This window comes from Lactuca virosa, chromosome 9 (assembly GCF_052849685.1).
Source record: "Lactuca virosa cultivar CGN04683 chromosome 9, Lactuca_virosa_CGN04683_v6, whole genome shotgun sequence".
NCBI classification, from domain to species: domain Eukaryota; kingdom Viridiplantae; phylum Streptophyta; class Magnoliopsida; order Asterales; family Asteraceae; genus Lactuca; species Lactuca virosa.
In genome coordinates this window covers 111,776,687-111,801,500 of record NC_136434.1, presented here as the reverse complement: position 1 = coordinate 111,801,500, position 24,814 = coordinate 111,776,687, and the positions used below count along the sequence as shown (strand labels likewise).

The window sequence follows — 24,814 nt, the reverse complement described above, 5'->3', positions numbered from 1 at the left end:
ACATCCGGGCGGCTGCCCCGTCCTGAACTTATCTACCTGAAAACCCCGCCACTGAATCATACACCTGATACATTCGCTCTAGCGAATGGGGACCGACGAATGCTACGGGCCACCCCGTAGTCTTACAACACTTCTACGCTGCCAGCCAACCAAAGCTACGGGCCACCCCGCAGTCTTGCTAAACCAGTGCTACGGGCCACAACGTAGCCTAACTATACTCACATACGATTGCTACGGGCCACACCGTAGTCTTACTAATCTAATGCTACGGGCCACACCGCAGTCTTACTAACTATCCTCACATACGATTGCTACGGACCACACCGCAGTCTTACTAATCTAATGCTACGGGCCACACCGCAGTCTTACTAACTATCCCCACATACGATTGCTACGGACCACACCGCAGTCTTACTAAAATAAATGCTACGGCCACACCGTAGTCGCACCACACTTCGATGCTATCTGCTAACCATCGCTACGGACCGCCCCGTAGTCTTACCATACTTCCCTTACTATCTGACCACTGGTGAATGCTACGGCCATCCGGTAGTCTGACAACACCTTTCCACACCGACTGACCGCTAGTGGATGCTACGACTAGCCCATAGTCGAGCATACATGCACAATCTAGTACCCCCAAGTGGTACTCATGTCCCCAATGGAACTCCCAACCGATTCCTCTGCAATCTGCTACCAGACATCTCGAGAATAAGGTCTCGCAATTGGCAAGTCTTCCAAACTTCCAATTCACATTGTCCTCAATTCATACAGCCACCTGGGACGTCTTTCTTCATGACAGGGGAGCGGAACTTATCCTAGTTTCAAAACCTCTTCTGCTCCCATAACATGATTGTTTCTCCCCCACTTAGCTTCAGCTAAGTCTTTACTGCACGTGAAAATCCGAGGATTTCCATTCCTTCCTTCCTTACACGATAGGCATGATAACCACTATCGCCCTAATCTTGCTAGCGATCCGTCGCTAGCCCACTCCAAATATCGTACGATTTCCGAATATTAGATAAACACCTCCCGCATCCCTGATACTGATAGTCCCCTGAGCTTAATCTGACGTCCTTAAAGTCTGAATAACTAATGCTTAGAGCAACCTCCTCAGTGATAAGCCACTTCCTTTGATGCTTCCAAAAGCTATCCCAAACACCAAGACTAGAACCATCAAACCCTGATGATGGTGGCTGACTACTCCCTGAACCTTTTTCAGCCGTAACCAAGATGATACTGGACACTTCGAACCCGAAGTGAAAGATGACCTACAATAGCTACTAATAGCTCCTGGTATGCAATTGGCATATGACAATTCCAAAGTACAATCCGAATACGAGCAGAGAGACAACTCATACATACTATCACCTAAGTCCGGGGTAAGAACTTCCCTAATTCACACAGAAGTGAAAATAGCCATAGATACGTACCTGCAACATTCCCTGCTGTAATCCAGATCTCCCGCATCTGTCACTGCAAGGCCCTACCCTCTCGCCCATCCGTAATCCTCATAGTCGTCGGGGCAGACGCACTCCCTGCTCCTCCCCTCATCACTGGACAGTCGGCCCTCTTGTGGCCCACCTGATTGCAATGAAAACATAATGGGCTTGCCCCCTGTGGGTAGTCCCTGCTGACGTGACCATCACTGCCACACTTGTAGCAGCCTGAACCCCTGTAACGACAAACTCCCTCGTGCGGTTTCCCGCACGTGCTGCACTGACTTCGGACCTGCCGATCTACTATTCGCTGATCTGAAGTCTTGGGTCTCTTTCCAGGACCCTCCAAAGTATACGTCTGATCTGACCTCCTCTTCGCAATGTGCTCCAGATCGATCTCTCTTTCCCGCGCCCTGGCAATCATAGAGTCCAAGGTCAGGCATGCCGAGAAGCTGACATGCTCCCGAATATCAGCTCTCAACATGTCATGATAGCGGGTCCTCTGCATCTCATCATCCCCTGCATACTGAGGCACCAACAAGGCCCTCTCCCGAAACTTGGCGGTAATCTCCGCCACCGACTCTGTCGTCTGTCTCATGTCTAGGAACTCTCTGGCCAGCTGCTGAAGCTCCACCGCCGGTGCAAACTCCGCCCTAAACCTGGTTACAAAGTCTAACCAGGTCATAGCCTCGACAGCCGAGGCTCCCAACGAGTCACCAACCGACTCCCACCAATCTCTGGCCCTGTCTCGCAAGCATCCTGCTGCATATCTCACCTTCGACCCCTCGGGGCAGAAGTTGGTCAGCTGCGCAGACTCAATGTCTGCGATCCATCGTCTGGCTACAATGGGGTCCTTCGCCCCATGGAAATCCGGTGCACCACTCCCTCTGAAGTCCTTGAAGGATAGAGTGCGCATACTCGCCTGGCCAGACGCCAAATCACGCCTGAAGGCTTGGAGGCGATCCTCCATCAGCTCAATGATCCCCTCCTTGATCGACCCGAAAATGACCGGGGTCGCCTCAAGGATGCCTCTCATAATCTCAGACGCGATGAACTCGCGTAACCCATCATCAACTTGTTCGGATCCCGCACCCGAACCTGATCCTAAACCGGATCCTGATCCTCCTGCTCCGTGTCGCGTGGTCACCATGCTGAAAATACACGCATAAATGTCAGGATCATACATACTCCCAAGAGGTCCAACACACTCTCAAAGGTTCCCGGTTCCATCTAGGCCCTCCTTGATTCGAGTACGGGTCCTCTGCTTTCAGTAGTACGGGCCCATACTACCTTCCACATCTACCTGTACTTTCCTCAAGGATTGCTTCGACTTCACCAAGTCCCTTTTACCGATACCCTTTCCACTGACCTCTTCCTAGGCTTCCCTAGGGCACTCTCCGACCTACCATCCGCCATCAGCTGCACTAGGAGTCCCTACTACTTCCCCCTAACTAACTTGCAGATACTTTTACATATCCGCTCCTTATTTAGTTGGAAATAGCCAGAACCCCCATAGCACAAAGCAAGCAGCATTCGTGCGTCGAGTAACCAAATCAGGCATAACCTACACAGGCCATCCTACTGCTGACTAAACAGTCCTAGCATACAGCTCATACGACAGGCATATAAGGCATCCTCCTAGATCCTTAGCCCTATTCTAGCATGCAGTTTCTAAATCAAAACCATATAGCATAATATAACAAGTATGTGTATCTTGGGTAAAACTTACTTGAGCTCGGCCGGTCGCGTACATCACACACTTGCTCTTTCTCAAAAACCCTTTTACTTAGCCTTTAGAAAATCATTTCTTTATAAAAATCTTTTAATCCCTCGATTTGAGTCCAGACACCCCCGAAGGTGTGTCCGAATCCCTCAAACCAGGGCTCTGATACCAACTTGTAACGTCCCAATTTCCGAGGCCAAAAATTTCATTTTTAAATAAGTTATTACATAAATCATCAGTTATAAAAACATTCATAATAATATCTCGTGTCAAGCCAAAGTGTCAATAATCAAAACATATTATCATAAAACTCTATCAGAGTGTGATCCCCAAGATCTCATGTGTGGAAAACATAGTGTGATGCGCTACGATCGAGCCGGCTCCTTTCCTTGAAAACAAAGTACCTGAAACCAAAACTGAAAACCGTAAGCACGAAGCTTAGTGAGTTCCCCAGATACCACATACCATACAAACCAACTGATTCATACATGTCATACATAGGCAAGAGCCATACATGTCATACATAGCGAAGAGACATAACCAACATATCCATAATCAAGTTAGGTGCTATGTGCCAAACATAGTCTTGCGGTTATGCCACGGGCCGCACATGGTCTTCCTGGTCAAGCCTGGGGCCGTTCCCTGGGTCTTACAGACAGGTGCCAAGGGCCACCCCCTGGTCTTCCATGCAAGCATCACAAAGATGACTATACAAACTATTCTATTAGGCTATTTCGCATATAGTGTGCCAGGAGCCACCCCCTGGTCTTTCATACAATAGCATACAGTGCGCCAGGAGCCGCTTCCTGGTCTTTCATACATATTGCCTAGGGCTAACCCCCGGGTCTTCCTATCATACATAATAACATACTGTGTGCCAGGAGCCGCCTCCTGGTCTTTCATGCATATTGCCTAGGGCTAACCCCCGGGTCTTCCTACCATACGTAGACTAAATGGGCCGGCATTGTGGCCGTAGACCCATACAAACAGTGAGGAGACTCACCTCGCACTGCTGAACTTGCTGGTAATCCCTCTAGCCGCTGTCCAACCACTTCCTGAACCGCTGCTCCACTAGCTCTCCGAGCTACTAATACCAATAAAACACTTAGTTCCAAACTGAACTCTAGAAGTCAACTAAGTCAACTCTGGTCAAAGTCAACCTTCCAGGTCAACCCTACTCGCCGAGTCTGCCTACTGACTCGCCGAGTTCATACGCTCAGAATCCTTTCATTCGCGACTCGACTCATATTAACAACATTTTATCATACTTTTTGAACAACCATAGAAATCAGGTGATATATTGGGTTTAAATATGTAAGAATACATATGTATATTTGCTTTCCTTCGTGAGTAGGCTTGCACATCCCTTCCACATGTCGAAGCAAATTCATAAAGAAATTAACATACAATGAGGTTTTTTTATTTAAATCATAAAAAGAACAGCAAATTCATAAACAAACTTACAAATTATGGGGTTGATTATTGATAATGATTTGTCTATGAATATTATTATTTTACTTCAACCAAGGAAAAGCCATTTGATGATCTTCGTGGAGAATGTATATATTTTTTAATTAGAAAGACATTTTGTTACTTATCTAAATATTTTTAATAAATATGTTACAAACTACATTCATTTATTAAAAAATAAATCGATCTGGTTTTTTAAAATCCGTCAACCCGACCAACAGATAGGTATAACACTAGTTATAAGTGTTTTCCATAAGTTTTACTTATACCTCAATCCATGTACTTTGAAACATATGATTGTTTAGTAAGATAGATTAACTCGAGACATGGTAAACTTAATTTCAAATATATTGTGAGCTTGGAAGTTATAGAATACAACTGATAAATTAATTTGTGATGTTTCTGCCAAAACCAACTAACACATTTATTGTCTTTCCTGTCAAAATAAAAACCGAAATTATCTAAGCATTTCAAGACAGGATTGACATTATCACATGGCCATATTATTCAATGGAACATTATTGACATATTAAAGACTAATCAATTGGGTCATTTCCGAATGTTTAAGTAATTGTTGACATGTTAAAGACTAATCAAACATAATTGTTATTGAAATTGATTCCAATCAAATCTTTTGTAATTGGTTTCAGGTTTAATTTTGTTATCTTGAACCATATATTAGGTGGATGTATTTTATAGAAAACAATTAAGTATTTACACTATTAAATTTTCATTAGTTATTGCCTTAAGATTTTCTTATATTATTTTTAGCATAAATGAGATGTTATCGCATGGGAGGGCCACAATATTTTGTAGATGCAACAGAACACCACTAGATCCATCCGATTCGACATATTATAACAATGTACTTTTAAAGGGTTAAAAACCATTTTCGAAACTGGTTATTGTCACTGTAACCCAATGAACTTTCGGGTTTTAGTTTAAATGGTCCCTAATGATATTTTTTTGCATTATAAGGGAATGAATTCCACTTTTATCAGCTAGTTTCGTCAGGTTACCTGTGATGTAATCATGCCAAGAAGAATGCTACGTAGGAAATAGTATGTTGGTTTGTAATTAAATACCTCTATATCCATCCTAGTCAGCATCAATCTTGGGGACCAAGATTGATACTGGTCCCTTTGAATATACCACCACCACCACTGTCAGCACCAACACCACCACTGTCATCGGCATCTACCACCACCACCACCAACAACAACCACCGCCTTCTTCCGATCATCTCATTCCCTTCTTCCACTATAACTGGTTTTCTTTCTAAGATTGATGTTGACAACCAGGTAATTTGAGAAACTTACAACTTTCATCGAGTCGAAACCCTATTGCCTTCCTTGAGGACTTTTATCGAACATGTGGCATATGCATATATAGTTTACCGTTTTCTAAGAGGAACAACAAGTACATATACATACATCGTTTCTGGTGGATTCAAAACGAAAATGACACATATCTAAGGATTAACATCATATAATAAGGAAAAACAAACATGATCTGCTTTCACAATCTTGTGACTGCCAATGGGACTAGGGTTCGAGAAGGTTGTGACGTGGTGGCCCAATTGGACCACCAAGGATGCTTGTAACAGGTTGCAGGAAGTAAAATTCATTGTCACTTTAAAGAAGATCATGTGAATCAAACTTTACCAATGAAGTATCTAGTAGGTTGGTGGATGATGCCTTCACAAAACAACCCTTCACAATTTATGTAAAAACAATCATTTCATTGTACAATTTCTCTTCAAAATTTTCTATATCGTTAAACTTTAGGGTAGATACATACAATGGATAATCCCAGAGCATCGAAGAAACCACCAGAATCTAATGCCTCTGATCAACATGAACACCCCTCGAGTGACGCCGAAACCCACAACGAAGTCATCGTCAAAATCGACAGTAGCGATAGGAATAATTCTACCCGTTTGATGCATTTGAACTCTGATAGTCCTGATAGAGGCGTGATTAACAACGATTACATTTATACGAATCATAGAGCTTCAAATTCAAAGCAATCGTATGATACCGATGATTCAGATGAAGGAAAGCATTGTTTTGTGCGTAATTGAGAACAAAAATGGATCGGAGGCAATGGATAACTAGCCGGCTATTATTGGTGGAGGAATTGATGGCAGCAGGCAACAACGGATTACAAGGATTTCACTTAATTTCCCGCCTTTTAATTTCCTTTGGTTTTGCTGATGATTTTTTTTTGTTCTCGTTATTCTATAGTTATTTAACTAAATGATTCCAAATTGTACTATGATTTTGTGTGTCTTCCTCGTTCCTCCCGATCGGATTTCAAGAGGCAAAAGGGATTACCATAGCCAGCAAGGAAGAAGAAGACAGGTAGCAAGTGAGGTGGTTTTATTTTAACGACTTGTCAAATGGTACCTGATGAGTAGGAAGGGGTTCACCGGGTGACCCCTTCATATTTTTCCTAATGGCATTTTAAAACCTTAAAATATGAATTCATTCCCTTATAATACAAAAAATATCAGAAATGACCGTTTAAACCAAAACTAATAAGTTTGTTGGACTACAATAACAATAACCCTTTTGAAAACCCTACGACACTTTACATAAACAACAAATTGAAGATAAATGGATGAAAACAATATTTTTTCACAAAATGAAAAAGCAAAGGGTTTATGAGTTTGAAAACCGGTTTCTAAATTGTTTTTTTAAACCGGTTTCAGTTTTAAAATCCTCAAACCGATAATGGACCGGTTTCAACCAACCACTTCCTAAATCAGTTTTGAATCGGTTTGAAAACTTGTTTTGGATCGTGAATCTATGTGCACCTCAACTTAGGATGGTCACATCAATGGATTAATGAAAACTCAAATTCAAATTGACTTCGTTTTTTAAAGTAGATAAAATTGCAAAAAAAGTCCCTGTGGTATGCCTTTTTTTGGGGTTTTAGTCCAAACCTCGACTTTTTTAGATTGGTGGTCCTTTTGGGCTGGTTTCTTTGCGTTTTTGGTCTCTCAGTAAACTGAAAAGACTATTATGCCCTTTCTGATATATTTTTTTTATGCTTTTTCTATTTAATTTAAATGAAAAAGAAAATAATTACCTAATTTGGGGCCCACATCTCTCTCTCTCTCTCTCTCTCTCTCTCTCTCTCTCTCTTTCTCTCCTTTGACGATTGTTTTTCTCCCCCGATCAAACCTTGAAACCACTATTTTCTGATGAAAATGGAAGCTGTAAACAAAAATAAGAACCTAAATCAACAACCCAAATCTCGAACCCATTTCTCCTTCACACCCAAAGCTTTGATGAGATAAACCAGCTCCAAACACCCTTCTTTTCATTCAATTGTTGTTGCCATCAAGAAAAAGAACAGGAGGCAGTTGCCTCTTCTACTTCGCCTGTCTTCTCCTTCGCCTGTCTTCTCCTTCGTTTCCTGTTATGAAATGTGTGACTCGTCTTGAAGATCGGAAAACAGAGACTGGTTCGAGGCAACAACCCCTTGTTCCTCCACCCTTTTACCTGTCGACCGTAGTCACTGAACTCCCCCTGAAGACTATTGCGATCGTTGCTGCCTTTCCCCCTTTCATCCTCCATTTCTTCTTCGTTCCCTGGCCTGAACCCACCACCGAAGTGGGTGTTTCCTCGGAGCAAACATCGGAGTCGGCAGCCCCTTTTTGATTCCCCACCTTCGCACCTTCCTTCTGAGACAGAAGAAGCGCAGGAGCTGAAGGCGGTGACAGGCTCGAAGATGATTGAAGCATCGAAGGTGATGTCAATATGGTTGCTCCGTTGCTCCTCTCGAATGCTTTCCCTTTTTGTTGTCGGCTGTGGAGGTGAGTAGCACACGAAGTGAACGGAGGGTGTTTGGGCTATTTGATCGACGGGAAAGAAAATGAAGGAGAAAGGGAGTTGCAGAGGTGGTGGCAGCCACCAGTTCTTCTTCCCTTGCTGGTGGTATCCAAGAGAGAGAGAGAGAGAGAGAGAGAGAAAGAGAGAGAGAGAGAGAGAGAGGTGGGCCCATTTTTATATTTAATAATAATAATAATTTTAAAAATAGAAAGAAAAATAAAAACTAAATTTATTAAGGGTATAATAGTCTTTTTAGTTTGGACATGGACCAAAACTGCATGTAAACCAGCCCAAAAGGACCATCAATCCAAAAAAATCGAGGTTTAGACTAAAACCCCAAAAAAATATACCACAGTGACCATTTTTGCAATTTTGTCTTTAAAATATAGATATGTATTATCCGAACTAAACTAAAATCGTATCAAAATCAACCGAATTACAATTTAGTTGTTTAAAGACCAAGAATAGAATAAATATATAAAAGTAAAAAGCATCGTCTACATTCAAATAATCAAAAAAGAAGGCCATCTTAATGCCAATTTCCATTAAAAATCAACAACTAGGCCTACATAATAATGGACAAAAAGGAATAAAATATCTTTACAATCAAACAACTTTAAATAAAGCCGTTCAATAATTGAGGAAAAAGAAATTTTAATTTAAAAAAATTCAAAGGTATTGTGTAATTACTCTCTTACCAACTTTCTTCAAATTCATGGATAAGGCTATGTTTGGCGTACTAGCTGAAAAGCTAGCTGATAGCTGAAAAGCTAGCTGTTAAATAAAAAGCTAGCTGATAAAAAATAATGTTTGGTAAAATTAGCTGAAATATATAAAATTACATAAAAGGACATATAATAGTATGTGTTTCTATAATTAATTAAGGAGTGTATTTGGAAATTTTAAAAAAGCTCCTAAAAAGCTAGTCTAAGTAGCTTTTCAAAAAGCTAGCTTATAAGCTACTTTTTGGCTTACCAAATACGACAACATAAAAAAAACTCGAAAAATAAGCTAGCTTATCAGCTAGTTGTGACGCGTCAAACACAGCCTAAACTTCACGGCTTGTACAAGCGAATTATCAACATTATATCATTTAATAAACAAACAAATAAATCAACATTAAACGGATTTTATCCAAAACAACAAACTGCCATACACGCGCTGTAAAACGCGAGTGATTAAACAGTGTTCCTTTCTTTTCTACGGATTTCCTGTAACTTCTATATATTTTCTGATCCGCTTCCATTTCCAATAACCGTCGATCATTCTCTCAGACAACCAAGCGCCATAACCACGGCGATGACGATAAGCATTTTCGATCATGAAGTCCCCGACGATACTCACGACTACTACGACGTCGAATTCTTCGAAGACTCCATTTTAACCCTAGTCACAGACACACCATCCTTCGTCGACATGTGGATCTCCGACATCGAACGCATCCACCACCGCCGTCTCCACCGCCTCGTCGTCGGCCTGGACGTTGAATGGCGTCCTAGCTACAGCCGCTACGAAAACCCCGTGGCCACTCTCCAACTCTGCGTCGGTCGCCGCTGCCTGATTTTTCAAATCCTCCGGGCTCCTGCAATCCCTTGGTCACTCAAAAACTTCCTTCGCAATCCCTCCTACACCTTCTCCGGCGTCGGAATTAAGAGCGACGTGGAGAAGCTTGAAGCGCGTTACAACCTGGAGGTTTCGAATACGGCCGATTTAAGGTTTATGGCTGCTGAGGAGTTCAATCAGGGGGAACTTAGGAATGCAGGGTTGAAGGGATTGTCGAAAAGGGTGCTTGGGAAGGAGTTGAACAAACCGAAGGCTGTTACGATGAGCAGTTGGGATGATCAATGGCTGAGTCCGGCGCAGGTGCAGTATGCTTGCATCGATGCTTTCTTGAGTTTTGAGATTGGGAGGATCTTGATTACCGGCGATTTCGACTGATTCGAACTCAAATCCGCAATAGATCTAAGGTACTGTTTCGTAAAAGTAGATTAGGGTTGTTAGTATTTCATGTATCGTGGATGTTGATCGTTAGATGAATAGGGATTTGCGTTTACAAAACGATCCCCTGTAGGGTTTGGATCTATGTCTTACTTCTTTAGTGTTAATTGAATGAATGAATTTCGAAAGATTTGGTTCAGATTACTTACAATCTCCATCTCCATTTGAATATTAAAGTTAATTTGATCAATTATTGGGGAGTTGATCTTCGATTACAAGATTCTTATGAATGTAGTACCCAAAATCTCGCAAGTATGTTTTGGTTGATGTGTTTATATTTGGTTTAATCTTTCAATCATGGACTTCAGTTGAAATCTCAATATGCTACTATATTATTAACTATTTGATTGTTTTTTGTGACAAAACCCTTTGATTTAATAGACCTACATTGCAACTAAGAGACAAACGATGTTAAAGCTAGCTAAATAATTGTATAAAAATGAGTTATATTTGATAACTACTAAAATGCCTTGTAACAACTTGAAAGGACGACATTATATAGTGTTGGAATATTTTGTTGTGTCAAAACTCAAAACTAAGAAAAAGACAAAACATTGAAAAAAATCAAAGATGAAAAATTGAAAAATAAGAACATTAGGATAATCTTGGCGCTCTGTCGAGCCATTATTACGAAAGGAAAATGAGGCAACGCCAGTTTCATTTCCACACGCAGTCTTTTTTTTTTTTTCTATGACTAGAGTAGAGGCTAAAGCCCATTATTATTTGTTTTTGCATGGCAGCATAGTACATGTACGTCTTTCAATAAATATAGTATATGCGCAAGAAACACATAAGAATTTTTTTTTCATCGTTGAAACAAATAAAAAAATATCTATTTATTTACATGTAAGTTATTTTTTTTATTAAAAAAGTACCTATTTGTTTACATTCAAGTTATTTTCTTTTAGATAATTTGGACATACCCAAAACCAAAACAACATATAAAAGAAAAACTTATATAGTTGAGCCATTATGTAATTTTTAAGTTGTTTACCCCTTTATGACAGGATTTAATTTTCAGTTTTTCACTCTTTCCTTTCATTTCCACACTCGCATTCCACAATGTCACTCGACCACGTATTCTTTAAGAATACCGTAACATTGATCTTCCGCATTTCTAATTCCTACTCTTTCAACGTATTTAATGTTTAAACCATACACCAAACAACACATTTACAACCTTTAACCCCCAAAATTTGATTCAATCTCGACATGAAATAAACAAACTAACACGTATGGAAAACTGTATTAGAAATACTTTCAATCTAATTATGAGATAGTTGTAAAATAATTTGTATTTGTAACTTAGATGTAAATTATTTGTTGTGTATGGTAATTTGTGCATAATTGGAAAGCTAAAGAATGTTTGCATCGTTGAGGTAGCTTGTAGGGACTAAAGCTGAACCGAAGATCACTTCATATCATCTTTGTAACATCCATTTTTTTTTATAAAACATAGATCACTTCATATCATCTTTGTAACATCCATTTTTTTTATAAAACAAAATATATGGTTTTAAAACATTTTCTAACTTCTACCCATATTTATCAAAATATGCTCCCAAAACTATAAATTATGTTTGTTTCAAGGGACAATGACTTAAAAAGGTAACATATTTTTAGGCTTGTACACATTTAGTCATTGATTTTTTTTTGTCCAAATTTTCCATTGAACTTGTTAAACTGTTCAAAAAACATCCTTATGACCTAGTATCGGAGGTTTAGCCGGTTTCCGGCGTTCTTGTGAGCTCCGGTGAGACTCCGGCCATCTTTTCCGGTGAGTCTCTGATCAAAAACACCAAAAAAACACATACATAAACAAAAAACACCTAGATTCATGTGTTTTCCTCAAGAAATTCTTCAACCCCTTCAATCCAAATTGAACATCTTCAAGAACAACTAGATCTGAAAAATGAGTTCATCATAAATGTTTTCACATTTGCGTGTGAGTGTGTGTTTGTTAGATCTGAACAAAAATTCTCCAACCCTTCAGTCGGTGTGTATGTGTGGGTTTGTTAGATCAGAAAACACATACACAATCATGTTCATCCCTTCAAACCCTTCAACCTAAAAATCATAAACCCATAAATCCTTCAACCACTTCAATCCAAATCTGATCATCTTTAAGAACAAATAGATAAGAAAAAACGAGTTCATCGATGTGTGTGTGTTCATCTTCTTCCCATAAATCAAAAGATCTTCAACCGAAGTTATGTTTTTGAGTTATAGTTTATTTATTTATTTTCGATTTCCAGGTCGTTAGATTCTACCGAAATCGTTTTTCAAATCCAAAAAACAAATCCATAAGTGTGTTCATCTTCCTTCCAAAAACGAAATCTAGAAGTGTTCATATGAAAAGTTTGAAGCTCGAAAACCATGTTTCCATTTTTGTTCAAGAACACACTAAACTCAAATCTGAAATCAAATTCATATAAGAAATCGAGAATCATGAGTGTTTGTATGTTCTTGAACAGATGAAGATGACTTTTGGGTTTGTGTCCGTGTACTTCATCATATTTGTGTTCCTGTTCTTCATCAGATCTAAAAACCGACATAAATCTTTTTTTGTTTGTGTTCTTGAAGGTCTGATGAGCTTTAAGATGAACACGAGTTAGGGTTTTCAAACCCATAAATCGAGCTTGAAGATGAACTTGAATCTGGAATATATATGATTTGTGTTAATACCCCAAAAATGATTTCATGTTCGATTTTTGAATATTTGGGTTCGTGTTCTCATCTAACATTTCAAAAATTGTTTTTAGAGTGAGAAATTGTGATGTGTGTTTTTGAGTTTGAACAAAAGAAGATGAAGATGAAGAATTGATTTCTGGGTTTGAGTTCTTGAGTTTGAAAATCGAACACCCACATGGGTGTATGTTCGAAATTTGTTTAGATCTAACAAAGAGACATAAGGAGAGAACATACCTGAGTTCTTGAGTTCGCCGGAAAAATCATGTTCGCCGGAGAAGATGACCGGAGCTTTGTCGGAGCAGTCAAATACGCCGGAAACCGGCTAAACCTACTACTGCGGGTTATAAGGATGTTTTTTGAACAGTTCAACAAGTTCAATGGGAACATATGGACAAAAAAGTCACTGACTAAATATGTACAAAACGAAAAATAGATTACCCTTTTAAGTCATTATCCATTGTTTCAACCACAAACCAACACCGAGTATTACAACTAATACAAAACAAAGCCATATAAAGTAGTGAATTTTGATACATTATATCAACTATGTCAAATTTCTATTCTCAGAAAGTCCACTGCTATCCATATTATCATAATCTTTTAGTCCTTCATATCTGAACCTGGAATACATGTCATTTAAATAAAACATATGTAAAACACTACTGTCTTGTGAGCTACATGAGTTTAGACACGAAATCATTATCAAACATTCAATAAAACCTTTTATTTCCACATACGTATGTTTTAACATATATACACAAGCCGCAAAATCATAAACATGATCCAACCTTACGGGCTTCCGGTATCATATTTTCAAGTTCGCACAAGGTCCTTGGGTCATGTACCGATCAAGTCATTATTAAATGTTTGATAAAAATCTTTCATTTCAACATACTTCATGTAATGTATTTTATATGTGTAATGCATGATCATAATCAACATAAACCTTATGGGCCTTCATGTATCCTGCCTTCGTATTAATATACAATCCTTTGGTCTTACCGATCCAGACCTTAAGGTGATTCCTAGAAATAATACCCTATCAACCCTTACCTAAATAGGAAGAACAAATCAACACATTAAGGTATCCCTCCACCTACCTCGCAAGAGTCCCGATATAGTCATCCCTTATTTCCTTCTCAGGATATTGGAATATTTGAAACACTACTATATACTATGTAATCGCATCCAATGTATCTATGCTCATCATTTTTCTTTTTGTGACTCAATCACACACAATTTTCGTGTTATATTTAGCAATCGATATTGACTTGCATAATATAAAAAAAATTATCAAATCAAGTATTACCAAATTTAAAACATTTAACATAAGCTCATATCAAACTTTTGTCTTTCATAAGTACATAAAACCAATACCTACTCTTGTAAAGAGTTCATTTATTCAAGTCATTTACTTTTTTCCAAACTTTTAATCTTTCAAATTCACATATATTCAATACCTACTCTTATAAAGAATTCATTTAGTTTTCAAAACTTTAGCTTATTCTTTTTAAAAGGGTAGTGTGTGGGGATATGGGTAGGGATGAGTGAAGCAAGCCAACCGATAAGTTAAATTTGCAAAAAAAATTATAAACTTAGTGACTTAATTGAAAAAAAAAATAATACGGTGTCAAAAATCAAAATGTGTGTAAACCTAGTGTCTTATATATTTTTTTCCCTTTTTAATTAACAAGCTTACTAAAAAAAATTAAATTAAAAATCTTTCACTCTATGTTTTTTTATTTTTCAAAAGCTTTTTAGTTTGAGAAAAATATTATAAAAACTTATATTGTGGATGTTTTATGGAAACTAATAGTTATACCCTCGGTCTATATATACAAAACAAAATTTTTACCTTGAGGCTTAGCATATGGTTTGATTTAGTGTGTTTTTTTTTTCTAAAATCTTGGTTTGTAGAAAAAATATTGTTGTAGTTTGGTTTTCAGGTTTTGATTTCTTAGGTTAAACAAGATCGCTTTTCGGGGTTTTATGGTTTTTTTTAATTATATTTTTACATCAATTTGTTAATAAAAGCTGAAAAGAATAATATATATATATATATATATATATATATATATATATATATATATATATATGTATATATATATTACAGAAAGACCAGGTTAAATATAAATTAATTGGAATAATCTTTTTTGAAAAGAGCAAAAGGAAAAAGAGACAAAACACATATTTGGAAGGATATTTGTTGTGGTGATACCCATTTGAAAGAGAGCTTTCCTAATTTTTATGTTAATGAATCTAATAAACATTGCTTTATTAGCAAAATGATCAAATTCAATCATGGTTTAGATACTCAATTGAGATGGACGTGGGCGAGGCAACAGAGAAGGGGGTCGGGAAGAAATCAACTATTAGCATTAACAAATGTTCTTCTGATTTTCATTTTTCAGGAGGTGCAGACAAGTGGGTATGGCAAAACGATAGCAGTGGCAAGTTTACTATGATGCAGGTTCGAAGACTTTTGGATTCTGATGGTTGCAGTAGTATTAATCTTTTTACTTTGTTTAGCTGGATTCCAATTAAAATCAACTGTTTTGTTTGGCGATTTCTAAAAAATAACATTCCTACTTTCAATAATCTAAGAAAAAGAAGTGTAATAGTTTCTTCATGATTGTGCCCGTTCTGCCATTCTACAAAGGAAGAAGTGTATCATGTTTTTTTTCTCTTGTTGTTACGTCTCAGAGTTGTGGCGGTGGTTAATTTATTGGTCTTCAATCTTACCACATCAACATTTCTCTAGTTTAGAGTTGGTTGAGTTGTAGAAAATGAACACAGACGACAAAAGAGTAACAAACCTGCAACTTTCCCTTGTTTATTCGACACTTTGGACGATATGGAAAGCCCGTAATGTTGTGGTATTTTGGAAAGTGAAGCGGCCAATTATGTCCCTAGCTGATGACATTAGCATTTTTACTTTCAGTTGGATTAAAAATAGATTCAAGTTTAGATTGATTGATTGACCTATTTGGTGTATGTCTCCCATTTCAAACATTTTGTGTATTTCGACTTGAACGACTCGATTAGGTCTTTTTTTGTTTTATGCTAATGTTTTGTCTGCTGTTGAAAAAAACAATCTAACTAAAATTAAAGGAAAGAAATCATGAAAATGAATTTAGTTATTTAATAAAAACATCAAGTAAAATGGGAAAGGTTACACAATCCTCTATCGAGTCAATAATCAATATCCATACATACAATCAATTACATTTTCATGAAAATTCAAAAAACTAAAAATAATTAGTACCTTGATTTTATAACAAATTTTAATGTTTGGTTTCTATGGTTTTTATTTTTATTTTTTTTGAACGGCAAACAAATATCATTAGCACAAAAAAAACCTTAAGCAAAAACTCAAGCTTACAACAGAAAACACGACATGTGAGACATACACCAAATAGACCAATCAACTTCACATGATTGAACCCTAATATTTATCTAATTAACCGGGCTAACACTAATCATCTGTCATAAACATTGCTGCTCACCTTTCGTTTCTATACACTGATACATTTTGAGCTTTCCAAATCACCTAAAGTGTGGAGTAAACTAAAGAACAATAGAAGATGGGATTAGGTTTTTGTTTTTTGTTTTTTTAACAATGAAAACAACAAAATGCCACATGCGTACACTATAGAACAATAGAAGATAGGGTTGCACTGTCATGGGATGACTCAATCACTGTGTGTCATTTAGTGTTTCTTGACTAAATCAGGCTAACTTCGGTACTCTAGATGTACTAACGACTCAAGGAAGCAAGAGAAATGATAACGAACACTTTAAAGTAAGAAAGAAAGCTTCTTTGTATACAACTCAACTTCTTACAAGAGGACTTCTTGATGGTTTGCTACAAATGAACTCACCCCTATTTATAGGATCATACACCTCCTCAAATAGAAGTGTCTAGATCCCATAGTTTCTTGACTATTCTAGACTATTCCAATTCTATCTACATGCCATTTACAAGACTCTAGAATGTAACATACTTATCTAAGATGTCCTAGAGATTTCTAGGACATTCCAAAATTATCTAGCTTGTTCCTTCATGACCTAGCATGTTCTAGGTCGTTCCAAAGTCTTCCGGGTCGTCCTAGCTTCGTCTAGTGTCTTCTTGATTATTCTGGATCGTTCCATCTTGTTCCAAGAACATCTATTATTTTCCAGCATCTTCCAGGGCCTCGTAGAGTATTCTTGATCTCTCTGGAGACTCTTCGAGTATTCTTTATAGCTCCAACGTTCATTATACGATCCGGGAAACTTTCAGAAACTTGGTCTGTGACATCCTCCCCCACTTAAATCCTTGACGTTCTCGTCAAGTCTTCAGTAGGTATGTCTTGATCCTATCACGAAACTACTTCGTGCCTTTTCTTTCTCTTCAAAGTGTCTTTTCGATTGAGGTGTGTTCTGTTTTCTTACCGCTCCTTTTGTCATAGCTCCTCTCTTAACCACATAAACTATTGGATCAATCTTCATGTGAGACAAGGATCCCTTCTTGTTCGAGTGTGTTTTGTTCACTTGAATTTCCCTTTTAGGCTTCATATTCTTCTTGATCTTCTTACTCGGGACATACGATGTGTGTGCACTTCCTTCTCTCTTGGGTCCTTTATGGAGGAACTTCATGGTTGAAAGAGTATGAGCCTTTGTCTTCCTTCGTTCTAAGGGAATAATATAGATCATTGATCCCTTAGTTATACGCATGGTGTTCTCTCTCAAACGACCAAGGACGTACCTGATCTAGGAAGTCCATTCCTATTACCGTGCGATAATCGTCCATCAGAACCACTATCAAGTCGGTGGTCCCTTCCCATTCTGCAATCTTCATGGGTATTCCACGAGAAACTCCAAGGATCAGATTGGGCGGAGAGTTAACAACCTCCAAACGTCCCGACTCCTTAGTACAGTGAATACCCAACTTCTTGGCTTCCTCTTCTGCGATGAAACTATGTGTTGCTACAGAATCTACCAACGTATTGGTGTTCTTTCCACTCACCTTAGGTTCGACGTACATGAGATTCCCTCCTTTAGTTTTTCCCCCTTTACCGATTTTATCCCGTCCTTCGTTACCGAGTTTAGAAGGAGCATTGAGTTCATTTGTGCCTCTTCTTCTTCCCCTTGCGACATCATCCCATAGAAGGTCTTTTTCTTCGGGCTGTCTCGGATCAAGTGAGGACCATCACATAGGTAACACTTGACTTCCTTCCGTTCTTCTTTTCGATACCTTCCTTCGATTAATTTCCCCTTCGAATACGATGGTTGGGGTGTGTCTTGATTAACTTCTGGTTCGGGATATGGTTGGTCTCCCACACTGTTTTTCCTTATGAAATTCTATTAGATCTTCTGCCACAGTGATAGCTTCGTTGATATCTCTAACATTTCTCTTCTTGAGCTCATTGAAAGCCCAAGATTATAGTCCATCCATGAAATAGAAAAGTTTGTCTTTCTCCTGCATGTCGGGTAACTCTAGCATCAAGCTTGTGAACTCGACTATGTAGTCGTGGATGGATCCAATATGCTTTAGCCCACAAAGTATCTTCATCGCTATGTCTTCAGCATTATGTGAGAAAAATTGTCTCTTAAGTTGCCTCTTGAATTCTTCCCATGTGTCTATGGTGTATAATCCTTTTTCAATGTCTCCATGCTTCCTTCTCCACCATAGAGCTACACTCTCGTATAGATAAAGGACGAATGTATCTACCTTCGTCTGGTCGTCCTTTACTTGACTAGCATTGAAGTAGCATTCCATCGACCAAAAGAATTCGTCAAGTTCTTTAGGGTCGCGTTTGCCTCCATACTTCAATGGTTTGGGTGATTCCGTGTTTGGAAATGTTTTCGCAATGGATCCTCCGACGATTTCTACCTTGCATAATTTTTTCTTCAGCTTCTAACGCAACTACCTTCTCACGGAACTCATTCCGCAAGGTGTTGATTAGTCCAAGGAATTCTTCCTTGATGACACTTATGGACTCCTTCATTCCATCACTAGTGTCATTTGTATCTCCCATAAACTGCTCGACGATATCCTTCCACTCAAGGATCTCACCGAAGTTAATCTCGACCTTTGTAAGCTTGTTTTCTAAGCTCGCCAAGGCATCTACCGATTGGTTGTGACATCCCCATTTTTACGGCCAGAAAAGACCGATTTCGTTTATGCTTTTTAATAAAAATCAGAGTAACTTCTTAAGAAAAGTATTGCGGAATTTGTTCCCAAAACAAAATATGATATAAATTTTATCAAAGCATTTCTTAAAGAAATGTATTTCCATTACATTAAAAAAGCTCGGGATGTCAATCATCGATGCAGACCATAAGCATAAACTAAAAAGAAATAAACATCTTAGGCCACAAAACACTATATGGCCTCAAATCCGTAATCTCTCGTCAAATTATCCAACTATGCTTTTGCCACTACCTATAATACAAGAAACAGAGTGGGTCAGGCTGGGGAGCCTGGTGAGCATATAAGGTTTTCAACCCACAATAATAAGTTCATTATTTATTTTCATCAAATTACTAACCCGATTACCCGTTCCCGTTATCCTCACTTTACGTCCCTAGAGCATCTATTATAAGGGACCTATCCTAAGGAATTTCATCGGGATGGACACTACTGATAAGGGGGTTCCTCAGCCATATGTGTCCGTAAGGCAACCATGGGGGGGATGGAATACACCGGTGAACACTTTGTTCACAAACACCTACAGGTTGCGAGCCTGCTAGCGTTCCACTGGACTTCCTAGAAAAGTCTGTGGTCGTCATCCATACTCCGCTAGATGACTGGAACAACGTCAACATTGAGGCCTCTCATCATTTTATTTTACCACACACCAACTATTTCATCTACCCATGTTCTACCCAACATATTTGTAGATATAAAATACATACATGGTCCAGATCTGTAAAATAAAGCTTACATCTTTTATTCAACATAACTTTCGAAACATAAAATACATATACGGTATAGATCTGAAGAAAAAGTCTAGATCTGAAGGAAAGAAGTTTAGATCTTTCATCCAACATAGATCTCAAAGTATACAGTTTAGATCTGAAGAAAAAGTTTAGATCTGAGATGAGAAAGTGTAGATCTGAAGGAAAAAGTTTCAGATTTGAAAGAAAGAAGTATAGATCTTTCATCCAGCAAACATCTCAGGTAAACAGATAACATATATATACACATAGCACATAATTTATATAAAATACTTCATATCTATGTGTAAGATGAAAGTGACTATACACTTACCTGATACGGAGTGATTCGGACAACACCTCGCTTCTTAAAATAATCTTCTCTGACAAAACTGGGAAGTTTGCTTGAAAACCGGGCTCTGCGCGGGCAGAGTTCAAACCGAAAAACTCTTTCTCTCGGAGACTCCTGGCTCTCCGAGGCTTTCTTCAAGTGCTAGGGAAGTTTCCTAGGCTTTTGGGGGGTTTGGGAAGTTAGAGAGAGTTTAGAGAGAGAAAGAAAGCTTGAGAGGTGTGAAGAATGCTCTACCCCCGACCATCTATTTATAGGAGGCTGAAATGGCTCTCACATCGTGAGCCTTTGATGCTCACGTCGTGAGCCAGCTGTATACAGCCAGGCACAGCCTGGTGCTGACACGTGACATCGCACACAGGGTGGAAATCAGCCGATTTTCAAAAATTCATAACTTTCGCATACGAGCTCCGTTTTTGACGTTCTTTATATCCATATGTAGGTAAAAATAAGATCTACAATTTTCATTTTGACTCCGTCGGCTAATTATTGACCGATCTTAAATTTAACAGTATGAGGAGATTAGACTGTTAAATGACCGCGAAGAATTCGTAACTCCTTCATACGGACTCCGTTTTTGTCTGTCTTTTTACCGTTGAGTTCCTATTAATGAGATATTCAACTCTCATTTAGGTCGCGTAGGCCAAAAACCGCTCGAACTAAAATTCGAGTTTCGGGTCGTGCACTCCTTATCCGAATCTTAGAAAATTCATAACTTCCTCGTACGAAGTTAGATTTGGGCATTCTTTTTATGGATGTTCTTTGTTTAACATACTCTATGACTTTCGTTTAGATTACTAAGGCCAAAAAGTCTTCTATAGTAAATTCACTATTTACGCTTCCCGGTGTCGTGCCGGTTCTGCCGCGAAACTTCGACGGGTCATAACTTCTTTGTTATAACTCGGATTTCGGCGTTCTTTATATCCCCGTAATCCTTGTTTCGACCACTACAACTTAATGTAAAGATATCGGGCTTATCTCACACTTTAATTTTGACACTTATTTTTATCCTTTATTTATTATACATTTATAAATAAGTAATAAGCACATAAATCACATAATACTCAAATAATTCATCTATATTACTCCAAAAAGATTTACAATAGTTGGCCTAGACAATTAGATCATCTAATAATGCTTAGCCCCGAAACGCGGGCGTTACATTGGTCCCTCTTCTTGGACTTCCTTCCTTTCTCCTCGACGATAGGGGGAATGTTAAAGTACTTCACTTGCTCCTTCCATCGTAATGGTCTCTTGCTTACTCGAACTTAGCTCTGATACCATGTGTCACGGGACGACTGAATCACGGTGTGCTACTTAGTGTTTCTTGACTAAGTCAGGCTAACTTCGATACTCTAGATGTACTAACGACTCAAGGAAGAAAGAGAAATGATAAGGAACACTTTAAAGTAATAAAGAAAGCTTCTTTGTATACAACTCAACTTCTTACAAGAGGACTTCTCGATGGTTTTCTACAAATGAACTCACCCCTATTTATAGGATCTTACACCTTCTCAAATGGAAGTGTCTAGATCCCGTAGTTTCTTGACTATTTTAGACTATTCCAATTATATCTACATGCCTTTTACAAGACTCTAGAATGTAACATACTTATCTACAATGTCCTAGAGATTTCTAGAATGTTCCAACATTATCTAACTTGTTCCTTCATGACCTAGCATGTTCTAGGTCGTTCCAAAGTCTTCCGGGTCGTCCTAGCTTCGTATAGTGTCTTCTTGATTATTTTGGATCGTTCCATCTTGTTCCACGAACATCTATGATTTTCCAGCATCTTCCAGGGCCTCTTAGAGTATTCTTGATCTCTCCGAAGACTCTTCGAGTATTCTTTATAGCTCCAACGTTCTTTATATGATCCGGGAAACTTTTAGAAACTTGGTCCGTAACATCCTCCCCCAGGAACATCTATGATTTTCCAGCATCTTCCAGGGCCTCGTAGAGTATTCTTGATCTCTCCGGAGACTCTTCAAGTACTCTTTATAGCTCCAACGTTCTTTATACGATCCGGGAAACTTTCGGAAACTTGGTCCGTTACATCCTCCCCCACTTAAACCCTTGACGTCCTCGTCAAGTCTTCGGTAGGTATGTCTTGATCATGTTATGGAACTACTTCGTGCCTTTTTTCTCTCCAAAGCGTCTCCTCGATTAAGGTGTGTTCTGTTTTCTTACTGTTCCTTTTGTCATAGCTCCTCTCTCAACCTCATAAACTTTTGGATCAATCTTCATGTGATACAAGGATCCCTGCTTGTTCGAGTGTGTTTTGTTCACTCGAATTTCCCTTTTAGTCTAGAATAGTCAAGAAACTACGGGATCTAGACTCTTCCAATTCTATCTACATGCCTTTTACAAGACTCTAGAATGTAACATACTTATCTACGATGTCCTAGATATTTCTAGGACGTTCCAACATTATCTAACTTGTTCCTTCATGACCTAGCATGTTTTAGGTCATTCCAAAGTCTTCCGGGTCGTCCTAGCTTCGTCTAGTGTCTTCTTGATTATTTCGGATCGTTCCATCTTGTTCCACGAACATCTATGATTTTCCAGCATCTTCCAGGGTCTCGTAGATTATTCTTGATCTCTCCCGAGACTCTTCGAGTATTCTTTATCACTCCAACGTTCTTTATACGATCCGGGAAACTTTTGGAAACTTGGTCTGTGACAACACGCTTCCTACCATCTTCGTAACTATTCCAATCTGCTTTCATTCCCCTTAAACATTGTCACACACACACACATACACTCACTCTCATAGCCACGTGCCTCCCCGTAAATCTTATCCATGGCCAGAAATTTTATGCTTATCCCTTTCGAGGTTCATTACGTTGGCTATGCTCACTACAGGGTTACATACTTCGAAGAAAACATTGACACCTTAGTCACAAAATCAACATCTCATGTCAACACGTGGATAAACGACATTGAACGCGAATAAACCTGCCATCTCCACTCCATCATCGTCGGTGTCGATGTTGAGTGGCGTTCGAACCGCATTCCAAATCTCGAAAACCGTGTCGCCACCCTCCAACTCTTCGTTGAACGTCGTTGGCTGCTTTTTCAAGTCCTCCACTCTCCTACAATCCCTTGCCACTCTTAAACTTCCTCTGCATTTCCTCCTACATATTTACCGACACGAGACCGCTAAAGACGTAGAGAAGCTTACAGAGCACTGTAACCTAGAGATTGCTAATACGGCTGACATAGAGGAACTGTCTGCTGATGTGTACGATATGAGGAATCTTGGGAATGTAGGGTTGAAATAATTGATGAGGAGGGTCTTACGGAAGAAGTTGATCAAGCATGAGGCTGTAACCATGAGCAATTGTGATAGCAAATTGTTGACTCTGGCGCATGTGCAATATGCGTGTATCCATCATAAGATCGGGAGGATATTCTTGCTTGAATTTGAATTCCAGTTCTCAGTCTATGGTCTAAGGTACGATTAGGGTTGGTAATTGTTCGGGTTTGATTTGTTGGTGGATGTTGGTCGTTTGATTTGGGTTTACAAAACTGATTATGTATCTTAGATCTATGTTTTGCTTTTTACTGTTAGGTTTAATTGAATTAATGAATTTTGGAAAATTTGGGGCTGATTAATTACAATGCATGTTTCCTTTTGCATTTAAAATTCCTTTCATTATTCAAAGTTGTTCGATTATAGTATACTAGGAGAATTTCTGCGCGTTGCGCATATTAAGATTATGTCGTTATACATATTAACTACGAAATAATAATTCTTACATTATGTTGATATATAAAATTATAAGTTTTTTGAACAATATGATAAGATTAACATATATTGCAATCACATTTTGCAATGGCCTCTACATGTGTTTTATGCATGCATAAAATTAGGGATAATGTCACTGTAGCATAATGAAGTTTTGAGTTTGGTCCGATTTGACCATTTATGTATTTTTTTTGCGCAATATGTCATCTAACTTTTAATGTACATGTCAATTAAGCCATTATCGATAATTTTTTAACCATTCCTCCGTTAACCAGTTTTTCTAAATTACAAGAATGACCCTTATGGTTTAAATTTCTTTCGTAGTTCGTCCCTTACCAGCTATGGTTAGGTTTTATAACAAATGTTAATGGAAAAGCATAATTGTCATTTTAGATAATTATACCGTTCCTTTTACAAAATTCAGTTTGAAAAGAAATTACAATATCTATATTTAAAATTAGATTACATTTTTGGCCGATAACTGGGAACTTGCATCCGATGCAAACTAACTGTTTCTACATGATTTTCAAACAATTCCATGTAGGTCTCAATTACTTTCAAACCATTATCAGTCAATTCGACTTGATCTTCTATTGTTGGAGTTGTCCTATGTGTTTCTTCGATGATGTCCATTGG

The 24,814-nt window shown here is 38.4% G+C and overlaps 2 protein-coding genes across 2 annotated transcripts; one reads left to right on the top strand and one right to left on the bottom strand.

Annotated features, from left to right (window-relative positions):
• Window positions 1-9,699: 9,699 nt before the first annotated feature.
• LOC145135792 (3'-5' exonuclease-like) lies at window positions 9,700-10,613 on the top strand. The gene has a single exon (XM_079070004.1). It carries the CDS (start codon window positions 9,771-9,773, stop codon window positions 10,407-10,409), a length of 639 nt encoding a protein of 212 aa, XP_078926130.1. The 5' UTR covers window positions 9,700-9,770; the 3' UTR covers window positions 10,410-10,613.
• A 7,969-nt stretch (window positions 10,614-18,582) lies between these two features.
• Window positions 18,583-18,921, bottom strand: LOC145139669 (uncharacterized). Its single transcript, XM_079073411.1, has one exon. It carries the CDS (start codon window positions 18,919-18,921, stop codon window positions 18,583-18,585), a length of 339 nt encoding a protein of 112 aa, XP_078929537.1.
• Between the last annotated feature and the right edge of the window lie 5,893 nt (window positions 18,922-24,814).

Excerpts from the sequence above, each read along its gene's own strand:
- LOC145135792 (XM_079070004.1), top strand. The coding sequence starts at position 9,771 with ATGACGATAAGCATTTTCGATCATGAAGTCCCCGACGATACTCACGAC.
- LOC145139669 (XM_079073411.1), bottom strand. The coding sequence starts at position 18,921 with ATGGAATGCTACTTCAATGCTAGTCAAGTAAAGGACGACCAGACGAAG.